A 15,120-nucleotide genomic window follows, 5' to 3' on the forward strand; every position below is an offset into this window, starting at 1 on the left:
GGGAAGTGGTGGAGTCCCCATCCCTGGAGGTATTTAAAAGACAGGTAGATGAGGTGCTTAGGGACATGGTTTAGTGGGCATGGTGGTGTTGGGTTGACGGTTGGACTCGATGATCTTAGAGGTCTTTTCCAACCTCAATGATTCTATGATTCTCAGGCCTCAGAGTTAAACATTATAAGTGAAGATAAAATAATGACTTTCCAATCATTCCTTCCCCCCACCTCATACCTGCTATTATAATTCTCAGGCTCCTCATTCAATTTTATAATTTTCTTTCTGTTTATTGTCAAAATCTCTTGAACATGAGACAATGCATCTCAGCCCATATTTGCAACACAACTCAGTATTCTAACAAGTCATCCTGATGGGTAAGGAGCAAGGGGGGTTCAGTACCTGCATAGTAACATTTTCTTCCCTCACCAGAAGTATTTCTGCAGTCAGAGCATCAATCAGTTCTCTGTGTTCATTCAACATCTCCTCATGCTGCTGCCTCATCACCTCTTTCTCACGCAGCTGCATTTCACTCTGAAGAGAAAGAAAAGTTATAAACCTACTATAAACCAATACAGATTCATATTTGGAAACAGGAAGGAGTCCATATGACATCACACTGCAACAGCTCTTCCCACTATTGCTAAATTGACTTCATTACTTTCACGACAAAATCCTATTTCAGGGCTTGAGAACTGTCAGCGAGCTCACTGTTCCTTCTTTGTTACTCCAGCACACTGTAGGGAATCCTACACATCCTTGTTCTTCTGCCTTTACAACTTTTACAGGCTGTAACTACAAGCATTGTCACTCTGCACAGATACCATTTTTTAAGTCACTGAATCTTCATGCAGTAATCAAATAACTCCAGGTGTGCTGATGCTCATCAGTATCCTCTGCTACTTGTGCCCATTCTTTAGTTTCCTTACTTCATTAATGAAGACAAATTTGACTAAATAAAGGAGAAAATACTTGCTTTCTAATGTTTTCCCTCAGGGAGAGGAGACGTTCTAGAGGGTTTCGTTTATTTTATTTTTTTTAAAGACGACAAAAAGGTTTATTTGTTAAGTAATCTACTTGAGCATGAGGCAAAAGACCTTACTGTAAAGAACCTCTTGCCCTCAAAAGACGTTATCAATCTATTATTTTAAGATAGACCACTGCAGTAGCCAGGCTTCCTGTACAAGACACAAAAGAGTCCCTTCCACCTCTAACGGGTAAATGGAATACACAACTGCCACTTTTTGGACCATCATAGCTAAAAGAGTGGAAGGTACAAAGTCACATAAACACATCAGAATTAGCAGATGGAGCCCTTCCCCAGACGGTTGCCTGGATTTACTCAAAGGAATCCCTGAATAAGAGAAATACATCCCGTCTCCAAAATACAAGAGATCCTGAAAAGCAATTGGGGTGCTCTTTGCTGCTGCACAGACAAAATTAGAGCATGAGCTGCCCATAACGTACCATAGATTATTTTCTGGTGGCATTGTGACCAGAAGTGAAAAATCACCAAGGAAGAAGTATTAGAACAAAACAGCTCTGCAGCCACATAAAGTGAATGAATAAATAAATATTTTTGAGACTAAATCACAGATACTGTCACTACTCACAAAGACAGGCAGATATACCTCCTTTAAGCATATCAGAGACAAGCCATCCATTTTCTGGTTCTCTTCCAACTAGAGAGAACAGCTTTTCTGTATTGATCCAAGTGAAGCAGGCTGACACAGAAAATGGAAAAAAATGTAGACAGTCTTATATTTTTACAAACCAAAGATAGCACAGAATAAAAACTTTAACCCTGGCAGCAGTGATGAAGTCTATTGATGCCTTAGAGCATCTGGATGAGCTATTGTATCTACTTGCCCTACAGAGCGTTAACCTTGTCTTGGAGGAAAAGCTTCCAAGCAGCTATGTGTCTTACATTTATGCATGGGGACAGCGTCAGGGTTAACAGCTGTATACACCCATTCCTACCGTCAGGTAGGATTTGCGTCTGGTATACCCTGAAAGAAGTATCTTCATTCCAGTCCATTGACAGGTGTACCTCTAATCACATAAGCTTTTACACTGCATCAGAATAGGCAGAAGCAGAGATAGAGAACATAGCAACACAGATTAATGTAGCATGCATACACTCTTAACTTTTTGCCCTGCAAGTCTGGCAAAGAAATAGCATTTTTAGCAGAAGGGGGCAAGGGGGTCAGGGGGGAGTTAATTCTAGCATTTGGCAGATGACATTGAAATTCATTTAGGAACCAAGTCAGGTTTATCCACTTCCCTTTAAGAATTTCATATAGCTTGGCAAACATTTCCAAAGTTTCTTCTTCCCCTTTTCTCTAGCCTCTTCTATATTCACTACCTCCTTCTTCTTGTAGGAGTTGATTTTTTAATCACTTATTAATACAACTTTCATGAAAGATTCAGTAATTTTTCTCTTCCTACTTTTTATATATAGCTTTGAGAATACATTAAGTAACATCCTTTATTGTAATTTTTCTGCATTTAGCTTTTCTGCAGCAAAGCTGGAAAATATTATTTTCTCCCCAGAAGAGGAAGAAAATCTTTCTAGAAGCTTCAAAACCTCATGAAGACTGATTGTTTACCTGAAATCAGAGGCTTTTTACACAACCGCTGCAAAGTCATTTTCTTGAAATGCATTGCCAGCTGTAATTGAGGCACTGGAACTTTGCTAACATCTCTCTTTGCTAGGCAAGACAGATGGTGCACACAAGCACTTGATTTATTCCTAGCATCACAGGGACCAGGTTTTAGGAAATACTCAGACAAGCTGTGCTTCCTCCCAGTGAATTCTCAAATTCTAATTCTAATTAAAGCTCCATGAAAAGGGGAGAAGTCAGTGAAGATTATGGACGCACACTGTCCATCGTGAGCAACTCTGAATATGATTAGCCACACTTTGTAGCTTGAGCGACTTCTGCATATTTCTACTCATGAATTTAGGTAGTAAATCTAAAGAAGTTGCAGACAATTCTGCAAGCAACAATCAACTCCTGGGAGGAAGGAATGGTAACACATCTATTAAAATAGAAACAACATCATAGAGGTGCTCAGTAAAAATTGGCAATACAAGTAAGAGTTAGTATACATCTTTCAAAAGAAGCCTACTTAAACACTCAAGACTCCTTGGCCTTCTGTCTGAATAGGATAAAAGCTCTTAAGATAGATTGAATGTTACATTCATAAAGAGAAAGCAGCAACTAGGAAAGAAAAAAAATGACAAAGAAGATCTGGAGTCGTTTTGGAGGAAGCCTGAGGGTCAAGAATAACTCATTTCTGTGGAACACAAATTAAAGACAATCTGAATAGGGTTATAACTGCAACTATAATATGAATTCGATGCTATTAAATTGATGGTTTCCTAATAAATGGAAAACATTCTATTGGAAGTCCAGAAGATCCTTCCAAGATCCTTCCGTAACTGCAAAAGAACCAAATTTAATACCTGCTTTGGTATCACAACCTTAACAGAGAACAAGCATTCTTAACTTCTTTTAAAACATAAGATCTTCTCAGCCAAAGTCCATCTTCTGATGGTAGTGGCTTTTTACTCTTGAATTTATTATTTATTGTTTGCTTCCAAGACAGGTCTTAAAGTAAATGCTTCCATATAGATTAAATACAGGGTAATACAAGGAATAACTTATTATACAACCAGACAAAAAAAAAAATTAAATTTTGAAATACAGTGGGTTTTTTCCCCAATTATTATTACACACTCTGAAAAGGAACCAAAATGGGACAGTTCCACATTCATTAGGAATCTATTGCCTTTGCTATGAAATGGAGCATTGGGATTTAGATAACATATTCTGCTGTGTCTATTAGGAGTGCAGGAACTGCCACAATCTGGTTCAAAATTTCACATAGGCCCAATGAATCTGTGAGCCACTGCTGCATCTTGAGTAGCTCTGGGTTAGAGATGAAATAAAAACCATTCTTTTTCTTTTTTAAAAAGGAGTTCTACATGGCTTACAGGTAGTCTTCTTTATGGAATTCCATTGATCCCCAGCTGTGCACTGCTATAGCGAGCACTTCAGGTCATTCTTGCTTAAGGTGAAGTTGCTGCTATGGATAGAAAAAGAGAGCTAAGGAATCCCTCAAAGAAAATTGGGGATTTGGGTCCACTGCTCTAGTGACAATAGCATTGCCTTTGCGAGGCAAAGGAAGACAATGAATTTGTAAACAAGGCTGTAGTTAATACCCTACTACAACTCTGAATATCTTTAAATAACAAATTTAAAACTATTTCAATTGTTATTTTCTGCTGATAGTCACTGAGAGACTTTCATTGCAGTCAACTCCTCCCTCTTCATTAAGAATACCTGTTTCCAGCAAACTAAAAGTTTTAATTCCTAATTGCATGCAATCCAAATAATAAGCAATGATAATCAGACTTCAAAGTAAACTGATTGGGAGCCAGGAAAGACCAAAGTTCACATTTGTAAAATAAACTTTATACCCTTTTTCATTCAGTCTACAGAAGTAATTCAAGTCTTCTCACCTCTTTGAGGTAGCGCATCAAACGACAGAGAGCGTTCACCAGTGACAAGGTAAACCCGGTGAGGCCTTCACTTCTCTCAGTTTTTTGAACCTCACGACCTGTACATCGCTCATATTCCTCCAATTCATGCTCCAGTTCACGTATCATGTGGTTGAGAACATCTAGGCTGGATTTGTTGTCCCTCCGAAGGTCAATGGGGACTGAATTAGCTGGAGAATCATCTCTCTTCTGTCTTGCAGAGTTCTGTGCAGTTTGTTTTCTTTTCACTGGGGGGGGGAAGTGTCATTGGAATTTCAACTTGCACAGAAAGCTTTGCAATATCAATGAAATTACATTGTTTATTGAAATAAATCAAAGGAGAGGCCCTCTCTTGCCCTGAGCTGAAATGGACCATCAAAGAACGTCCCCAGTCATTCCAGTTATTTTCAGATCATCAAAACATATTTTCTGCCACAGCGTTAGTACCTCTCAAGTGTGATTGTTTGGTGCTTTTATCTTAGATACCTGTTTATACTTTCCTCCTTCTCAGTTAAAAGCATGGAAACAGTTTGCCAGTGAACAGCCAGTGAAAAATATCAGCTGCTTTCAGGTCTCATATTTAGTGAGCAACTCTTTTACAACAATCCCTTCATGTTACAGTTTGTATGTGATGTCAGTCCCCACATATACATGTGTGTAGAATATGGGGACTGAAATGCACCATAAGTCTGTGCAGCATAGAATAGAAAGCTATATCAGAAAAAGAAAAGCCCTGCACAGGAGAGAACTCCATGGCTAGCAAGGTAATGGGCAGCATCAAAGGGCCATATTTATGGTTCCCAGATTCCTATGGATTTTGCTTCGCCAATGAACGTGCGGAATACAGAAGAACACACTACACAAGGGGCTATGGAATGTCCATCCTTAGAGATGCTCAAGACTCGGCTGGACAAGGCCCCGCCTAATCAAACTTTGGAGTTAGTCCTACAACAACTTCCAAAGATCCCTTTCAACCTACATTTTCTTATTATATTAAGGACCTTGGTCAAAGGGAGATATACTATTTTTAAAAGTACTAAACTTTTTGCTGCAATTTGCTTTTGATTCCTTGACTTCGGGTTCAGCACTTGTCTCACAGTGTAAGCGGAATCTGCAGTCTCTTCTTCACCTTCATTCTGAGGTCTTGAATGGATTCTCTTGACTACATCGGTAGCATTGAGGGCTGGTTTGAACACAAAACAAGACAAAAAATACACACATGAAATATTTCGGGTATGTTCTTAATAGTAATATGTGGTAAAGTAATTTTATTAGAAAAGCTGGCTTTTTAAGTCTGGAAATTCATCTGAGCCAGATTAGCACATGTCTCTGTCTCTCACCCCCACCCAGAAAAGGAATTCCAGACAGGGTCCTGTGAACAGCCTAACAATCCTTGAGAGGCTGTGATTTGGCAAATCCAACCTGACTGATCCAGTGATGGAGAAACAGTTGTTGGAGTCAAAGGCACATTTGATTCCTGTGACAAGGTAGCTTTTCTCATATCCTTTTCAGCCCACAACTGAGAATTCACCAAGGAATTTTCTTCTCTCAATAACCGAAGTAGCCTACATTCAAAACAAGAATAACAGTGAATTGTAATAGGATAACAGGATTCTAGATTATCTGTAGAGTCTAGAAAGAGCTTTTTAAAATATCTATAACTGCTCAGGTGAGTTCCCTGCTCACATTCATTCCCAGTCTGAATGTTACAACAAGGGGTTTCCCTAGAAACTTAGCTATACTCATGCAACACCCTTTTAACTCCATCTATTTCCAGCATGAAGAAGGTGGAAACCTGAATGGATATATTTGTACTGAGCTGTCAGAATTGATGCTGGATTTGAAATTCAAAGAGTCATGGTGTCCATCTTCTGATTGATAGATTGATAATGCTTCCTCTTCAACTTCATTAAGGGCTTTTTTAGGAGACAAAAAAAAAAAAAAAAAAGGGACTTCAGAGCAATTTCAATTTGTCTTTAGGAAGAAGTTAGGGATCAATTTGCTGAAATTGTTTCAAGAAAAAAAAAACCAAACACATTTGTTTCAGTTTCTACCTCCAAAACAAAATTAAAAAAAAAAAGAAAGAAAGAAAAACACACCCCTCTGTGGGAAGAGTTTTGGGGGACTTTAGTACCTAAGAAATACTAATACTGACAATTGTCTCTGAAAATAACACAGCAAGCAATTAATTCAATATCCAATATTTTATTTGGATGATTTATATTAAGAAAGACCACACACACTAGGATAAAAAAGCTTTAAAGAATGTTCCAAAACAAATACAGAGATATAGCAGACAGAAGATGGAAAAATCCACATAATTATAGCATTTCTAAAATTTCAACCACTTGACATTACAAGCTAAACAACCTTGTAATGAGATCTGCAAAATTACATTTATATTCTATGTGTAAAATGCAACCGGAACAAAATACAATCCTACGTACCACATTCCTAGCAAAACTGAAGCAATCAAATTTGGAATTAGGGTTCCTCAAATTAGCAGGTTTCTGCGCTTCTGGGTAGGCTTCACCAAATAGCCTTTAACTATAATTTTCATAGGCAAGTAAGGAAAAGAAAATCTCATGGAAGCTCAGCAGACAACTATCAGTACATGTGTCTTTCAAATTTAAGCCTATCCTGCAGCATGCATCCAGTGATACAGCTTATAAAGATGCTATAGTTAACTCTTCATATTAAAAAAACCCCAAAAAACAAATACCACATCGAAATACATGACAGAGCAGTACTGCAACTCAAATTGCAGATATTTGTACAAGATAGCAGGAAACAGGATTAGAGAACCATGAGAATATGACACCATCACTTTCACTCCCACAGCCCTTTTGGTCTTCATCAGTAAGCTGATTTCCGGGAGTGTCATATGCCTGTTCTCAAACCACAGTGAGCATTCCTGGTACAACTCATGTTATGAAAAGAAAACAGAACACAAAGGCAACCTAAATGAAATTTTAAACAAATGTAAAGAATTTTTAAACTTTTTAAATTAATCTAAATAATTGTAAAAGAATGTGAAGTATTAAAAGTTAAAACTTTTAGAAGTAATCAAGGCTGTGGAGTTAACTGGGGTACATTTTCATTTGTGTCATCAGAAATAAATTGGAGCCCAACTCGCTATGTCCCCATATATGCAGACATAATTAGAAAATCAGAGGCATATTTTGCTATGTAGCAATTAGTTAAGTAACACAAGAGTTGTTTTCTTAGTCTGTAATTACTTTGTTCTCTTGCTGATAATTCCAGAATTTAGCAGGGAGAGCATGCTGTATGAAAGAGCTTCTATGAGACATAAGAAGTTGGTGTCTCTCATATTCAGAGGTTAAGAAATTAAAAAAAAAAAAAAATTATTCCCAGAGTCTCACAAAACAACTCACCTCCATTTAATACTATTTTCTACCTATGTTATCAACATGTTATCAATATGTTATCAATACACAGAAGAAAGGTGTAGGTCTGCTTGGAAACTCTACCTTTGAATATTCTTATTTTGTGCAAACAAAAAAGCTACAGGACATGCATGCAACTGAATATACATTACCTGGGAATCCATGACAGATTCACTGAGGATGGAAAGCTGAGTGGGAGGATCACATTTTTGTACAATGGGTCCTTGAGATGATTCTAGGTCACAGTTAGGAGCCATTGTTACATTAGGGAAACCTAGAGGAATCAGACAAAATAGGGAAGAACACAGAGGACTAGGTCTGTAGTATGTCACAGGACTTTGTATCAAAAAGCAAGCTCCCGTACTTTGCACAGAAAGGGTCACAGGGATGTATGTCGCTTTAAACAACTGCCAAAGGTCAACCATAGAGTTATCTTAATACATTCGGCCATGTACCAGGCCTTTGTCCTTCTCACCTGTGTAAATACACTTGTGCAGAAGAAGCATATAGGATGAAACAGTCATTGTAAGTGAAAGAGAATGGCAGCCTACAGAGAAAAGAATCTAAGCTTAAGATTTCACATGCAAACAGCCAATCCTGCCTTTCAGCAGCGTAAGGACCCACTAACCAGGATAAGAAAAGGAAAAGCCTTGTTCGTGAATTGATGATAAATCTTCAACAATATCCAAGAGCAAGCAGTCAACCCATGTAGCAATGCGCACCAGAACTACTACAGTGGCTCGAACTGGTGCTCTGTGTAGGCCGGTAGCTTGGCTGTGGAAATGGTGAGCATCAGGTGTTTCACAGTAAGTGATACAAAATTCCACAATGGACCAATACAGTAGAATAACCGGCCACGGCTCACCCTCCCCTGCCACGGGAGGTGTTATCCTCATCTGTGTTTCATCCAACATGAACAGGATCAATCATACTATGTTAGATGATGAGATGAAAACAGTTAAAAAGAATACTTTGCAAAGCAAGGCTATTTATGAAAAGCAAGGAGATAATCTTAAATGTACTACCACATATAAATGAGACGGTCTACCTGTTCGCGTGCGAGGAACATCCCCAAACAAGTCTTTTGCCACAGCCATAACCTGATCAGATCGTTCCAATACATCTTGCAAATGGTATTGATCAGACAGAATCTGCAAGTATAGCGTATAAGGCAATATTTCAATCTGAGCAGACTGATTTTTCCTTTGGTTTTTTGGTATTGTTCTTCTAAACAGTTAGTGAGAGAGAACAGCCAACAGAACAATGTTTGCAGAGTTGGTACTGTGCAATTAGGCCCTAATTATGATAGACCAAAAAACCATACTTTATTCTGAGTGACTACAATTGTTTTTCTGAAAAATTAAGCGGTTGTTACTTCTGGGGCCCCCATCAGCACTGACTCTTTCTCATTAGAGCAAATCCTCTCACTCCCTTCTTCTGCTCCCAGCCTGACACAAACAAGAAGCTGGGTGTTTATGACACATTCATCAAAACGAAGACATGTATCTGACAATTAAAAAAAAATAAAATCAGTATGCCTCCTCAAATCATTTGATCTCAATGTTGTTGAGTCAAAGAACACTTATCTACATCTGACAGACACCCAAAATCTGCACTATTTGATTAGATCCAAACCAATTCAGGCAGACTTGTTTCATTCAGCCATGACTATTGAAAATCCTGCCTAAAAATTAGGCCACATACTGCCATAAAAGTTTCAACAGACATAAACACAGCTGATTCCCAACACATCTTCTGATGCCAGGTGTAATCTCCACGCATTTCTCACAAGGCACAGCTTCTTCTTCAAGGTCGCTCTCCCCCAGTATTTGAAGTCCATCCCTGGCACCACAACAGCTGCTTCCTAAGGAGGGAGGTTTTTGAGTGCAAAGCAAGAGGCATTCAGCTACTGTGAGCCGAATGGAGCTGACTGTGGACACAGCTTCATGGGCAGAACACAATTCAAAACTCCTCACTGACTTGTGGTTTCATTCACAAAGGTGGAAATGGCAAACTAGTAAAACTATATCCCACAACCTGGGAAGAAGGTAGTTATTCTTAAACACCTGAGAGGAGACCAGATATGTAAGTGACCTCCACTTCACCGTGGTTAATCAAATTTAGCCAGAGAGTCTGCAAGTACTTTAGAAGATCCCACAGAAAAGACAGGCTCATGTATGCCCTCCTACTCAAAATTTGAAAACAGAGCGACAATTTTTTCTCCCCCAGGAATCATAAGAGGGACTGGTTGGCAGCAGTTTCAGAGCACTGTATGCTGTTATCTCCACAGAGTTCCTTTCAGTGTCCATTGATTAGTTTGCTGGTTTATATTCAGCCTCATTCAAAAAATTCTAGGCAGTGGCATTTCACCTGTTCTCCCCCCAGCCCCCATTTTACTATGCTTTGTTATGTCAAGAAGTTTCCCCATATACCTAGTTTCCATGTCTTTCTAGTCTTTTGAGCCTGAATTACACTGCAATACATTACACTTCTCCTCATAACCAATTTAGCAAATCAGTGAATATTCATCTTTCAGTCATCTCATCTACTTTTCCAAATCACTGTTCAGTTTTCACACTTGATACTAACTAAATCTAGTCTTTCCATTTAGCCATCCGATGGCCTCTCACATATCTACTTTTCCAAATCACTGTTCAGTTTTCACACTTGATACTAACTAAATCTAGTCTTTCCATTTAGCCATCCGATGTCAAAACAAGTTTTTAGACAAAGTCATGCCAGATCTGCAGAAGGGGAAAAAAAAAAAGTTTACCTGTCCCAAAACATGATTCCTTTCCCTAACGCAATTAAAACTAAAGTGACGTGTTTAATCAGACAAAAATTATCCTGATTAATTTGTTTTCACCCTCCCTACTAGATCTGTTTCAGCATCAGCAGGTTCCTAAGCTTCTCCCTCCTGCTGAACATGTTATGAACATTTTTAGAGCATTGCTCCCAAGGTAGATTAGCTCACATTTGCTTGTGATCAGCAGAAAACAAAGTGTTATCAGCTTCTAACCCCTCTAGGCCCACTTACATGCCCTCGACAAATTCACTGAGTGCTGTACCTTGTCCCAGTTTAGTACTACCTATGAATTTCATTAAAATTCATCTTCCCTCCTGTTTCAGATTGTTACTACAGATAATTAAACAGGACTAATCCTAAAACCTCCCCGCTGTGATAACACACTCCCGTGCACCTACCCTCCCGTGCAACACACTAACATTATTGTAAAAACAAGTTGTTATAGGACCAATCAGTGTGGTACCTACACATTCACAAGCCACAGTTACAGAAACGAACTCGTATTATTTTTTCATTCAGATTTTTAGGCAGACACATCCCCAAAAGATTAAAATTTTGCTCATCCATTTTATAACTCTTGCTCTCTTTCTCTTCAACATACAACTACAAGAAAAAACAAACTAGTAGCAGCATCTTCCTAGTTTTTGTCTCCGAGTCTTTTGCAGTTCAGTAGGATTCAAGAGGCTTAGGAAGCTACACTCTCACAGCAGTAAATAAGGAAAAAAGATCACCAAGATAACAGAGACAAGGAGACAATCCACAGAGGTTGTGCTGTACTGGGAGACACAGACTGAAGAGTCTCCCCAGTTACTCTGAACAACAGGACCTAGCGATTAACAAGATTTAAGCTAGGGACAGGCAAAAATGGTGACTCTCCTCCATCTATTTTTTTTCTCTACACACAAGAAGATGCCAGTGTTTCAAACAGCAACAGCCAGAGGGGTTTCATCTTGCCTGGCATCGTCTCCTTTTGTCTTCCTATCTGGAAGCATCTTTTCTCTGATTCAGAAGTAGACACATAGTATGTTGAATAAAGTCATCTCTTAAATATGAAGGGGAAAGCTACTCAGGAGGAATTGAAATTTGTGCATTGTCATTAGAAATGGCAACAAATACGGAAGACTATTTCCTAACCATGAGTTTCACATCTGCAAAATAACAAAGTCAAATAATAGGTAGTCCAGCCAAATCTTAGAGCGGATAGTCTAATCTACCTTTGTGATACATAATTTATTTCTGAATGGAAGCCTTATTGAAACTAGCCTGCTATTACATTAGGGAAATTTGTATAAAAGTCCACAGCTTTTTTGAACACTCCACTAAAATGCACTTGGCGCAAAAGCATGCAAGTAACAAAGGTCAAAATTAAAGTTTGAGGCTTGATTAGCTCGATATCCTTAACACAAAAATTCTACTGTGATTGCAGAGAAACAGGTGTCAAATAGCAAACTAGAAGGTGATCTTCAATTCTAACTACTTTCATTTGTTTCTGTCTATGCTTGAATGTTCTCAGAGATCAGAAAAAGGCTTCTTAAAATTTACAAAAGATGAAAGAGAGAAAACGTCTGTGATGGTTAATACACTGCACATTTACAGGACTACTAAATCATGTTTATTTTAACTGCTAGGTGAACATTGTTCATCATCATTCTTTACCAACAAAAACAATTCTCAGTTTGTCCAAGTGCTGATGAGGTCTGAAAGCTAATGACTATGTTTTGAGATTAGTTTTCATAACATATGGCAAGGAGTCGCCTGCCATGTGAAACAAAAGGATGTCTGTCTACCACTGAAATCCCTTTTCAGACAATGACAGCTACTGTCTCTGTTAGCTAAGCTTAGATTTGCTGCTACAGTTCAATATTCAAAAGCAAATTAAACAATATATTGTCAGTCAGAGTGCTTCAGAATGCCTAAAGAACAAGCTTTTCGATCCCCAGGTGACAAGCTTGTCTGCTAGCAGCCATAGCTCCTCAACCTTTGTTGTGTCAATTTTCCTTCCAGACAAGCTCCTCCTTATCAACTTCTTGCCTCACCCTTTCAGCCCCTGTGACTCTGCATTTTCTCTGTTTAAATAAGCGATGGCAGATAAGGACGTCCCTCCCAGAAAGAGAAATGTTCATGTTTCCATCAAAGAAAAATACTAGATGGGGGAGGAGAAGGCAAGATAGCAGTAAGAACACAAAGAACGCACATCTTTTTCACAACACACAGTTCAACTCTGCAAACAGTTCCTGTTCAGATGCAAAGAGGCCTGCAGAATTACAGAGAGCATAGCCAGGCAATAAGGATCAAATGCACAACTGTATAGATCAGTTAATATGTTATATATATGTGATACATATGAAAAGCCTATTCCAATCATTACATGCACGCAACACACAGAGGAGGGAGAGTGTAGGCATATATGAAGTCAAATTATCCAACAAGAGGAGCAAACGTTGACCTATGTGCAAGAGCAGTTTTCCACTACTGCTGCAAATCACCTGCAGCAGGCCGAAGTGCAGATTTAGCTCTCACCTCACGCATCAGAGTCAATTTCCTTTTCTCCAAGGAATCAGCAGCCGGTTGTTTTTGCTTCTTCCATTTTCTTTTCAGTGCTCTCTCTTGCAGTTCCAGATGCGCCAGTGCTTTGTTTTTTGATTTGTGTATTTCATGGCGACGCAGCTACGTAAACATGAAAGAAACCATTTCAAAATCAAGGGACACTCTAAAGCAAAATTTGCACGGTAACGCTAACAAGCTCTTCTTGATTTTATCATTCATGCGCTGAATACTATTTATGTTAACTTCATGGTAGTACCAACGACAGCCTCACAAATAACCAGAAGTGTAAAATGCCATCAGTACCAGCCAAATTTAAAGTGGCTCCAAAGGTGTATGGGGAAAGTCTCACAGTTTCCATCTGCCCTATACCACTGACCCAGTAAGAGTTTTCTCAGCTGTAAAGGGAGACAAAACCCAAACACTAGCACCTACAATATGCATAAAAAGACATAATGCATTTTCCCTGATTTAACACTGTCAGTCACCAGAGATATTATCTCTCTTCTTCTAACAATGAGAGAGAGAGAGAGAGATTCAGTTTAAATACAAATTAAACACATTAAATGTGTGAGGTGCTTGCTAAAGTGTCTGGAAGCTATCAAGCCAACCACTTACAGAATCAAGTCTCTCTCCGCTCTTGTGCCCATCTGTCCTGACTAACCTGTCAAAATTTACAAGCAACAACAGCTCATACTGCCTATTACATACTGGTAATCAGTGCTACCAAGGAAAATGAAATGGAATTCACATATTTTGTAATGAACAGGTCATTCAGTACAAAGAAATTATGCTAAATTGTTTAAATGAAAATTGGATAGCCTCAGAATTAGAGAGATTCCTAAAATAAAGCATGTCTTTCAGTCCCTCCAACAGAGACGAGACTTAACTTCAACTACTCCACTGAGTTTTTACGAATTTATGTTTTTATGCATTTATGTTTTTATGCTTTTATGCTGGTATATACTTTATTGTAATAAAAACTACAGCTCCTGCTTCCCAATGGAAACAGAAAACTGAAAAACACCAACTGCCAGAGCTGGGGATGCATGATATCATAAACAAAGAACTAACACTAAAGAGCCAGTATTTTCAGAAGCTTAAAAAGGGAGATTAAACATTGGCAGAAAACATCCCCATAAGTATGGTAAACACTTATGCTAGAAAACCAGCTAGATCTCCTTGCTACAGAGAAGGAGCAGTGATTGCTGTTAAACTTACAATATCCTCAGGAGTTGCACGGTGGACTGTCAAATCATGGACGGTACTCTGCAAATGGGAACCAGAGAACACATCAAAAGCCAGAACTGAGGACAAACTGGATTTTTTTCAAGTTTAATTAAAAAAAAAACCTAAATTACAATATAATTAGCATAAAACTATACAACAGTGCATTTTTATGGCATTGTAAAGCATTCCACCTCAGTGAGGTAGGCAATCAGCAAAATTGATACCCCTGTCAAGACCAGGCCCGCTCTTCAGCCTAAAGAGCAGGCTGCCAGCTGGTAGGCCTAACCTCAAGCAGGACCAAGGAAGCGAGAGGGGTCATGTCCACGCCACGCCACGCACAGGCAACTCCCAGTCACGGTATCCCCTCCCCGCCCAAATCTACGCACAAATTGGGCATCTCCAAACGTGAGCCCCCACAGAGGACGGTGACCTCCAGAGGCTCCCCCCAGCCGGCACGTCCGTTGGCACGGAGACTCCCCGGCCCTTCCCCAGCCGGTAAAAGGCCACAGCGCGATCCGCGTGTCACCCAGCAGAAGCAGCCCCGCCGCCGGGCCCGCCTTGCTGCCCGCAAGCCGGAGGAGGAGGAGCGGGAGGAG

General features: G+C 39.2%; 1 protein-coding gene across 1 annotated transcript in view; it reads right to left on the bottom strand.

Moving 5' to 3' along the window:
• Positions 1–14,843, bottom strand: part of SPICE1 (spindle and centriole associated protein 1) — a 25,837-nt gene extending 10,994 nt beyond the window's left edge. The window contains exons 1-11 of the mRNA XM_019474092.1: positions 14,811–14,843; positions 14,516–14,563; positions 13,271–13,417; positions 8,993–9,095; positions 8,097–8,218; positions 7,365–7,425; positions 6,333–6,453; positions 5,960–6,102; positions 5,580–5,720; positions 4,520–4,785; positions 394–525 (exon numbers count right to left, since the gene is read on the bottom strand). Of these exons, the coding sequence (XP_019329637.1) occupies positions 394–525; positions 4,520–4,785; positions 5,580–5,720; positions 5,960–6,102; positions 6,333–6,453; positions 7,365–7,425; positions 8,097–8,218; positions 8,993–9,095; positions 13,271–13,417; positions 14,516–14,563; positions 14,811–14,843 (1,317 nt within the window). The remainder of the gene's footprint in view (positions 1–393; positions 526–4,519; positions 4,786–5,579; positions 5,721–5,959; positions 6,103–6,332; positions 6,454–7,364; positions 7,426–8,096; positions 8,219–8,992; positions 9,096–13,270; positions 13,418–14,515; positions 14,564–14,810) is intronic.
• Positions 14,844–15,120: the final 277 nt, after the last annotated feature.

Source organism: Aptenodytes forsteri, unplaced genomic scaffold (assembly GCF_000699145.1).
Source record: "Aptenodytes forsteri isolate BGI_AS27 unplaced genomic scaffold, ASM69914v1 Scaffold216, whole genome shotgun sequence".
Classification (NCBI taxonomy): domain Eukaryota; kingdom Metazoa; phylum Chordata; class Aves; order Sphenisciformes; family Spheniscidae; genus Aptenodytes; species Aptenodytes forsteri.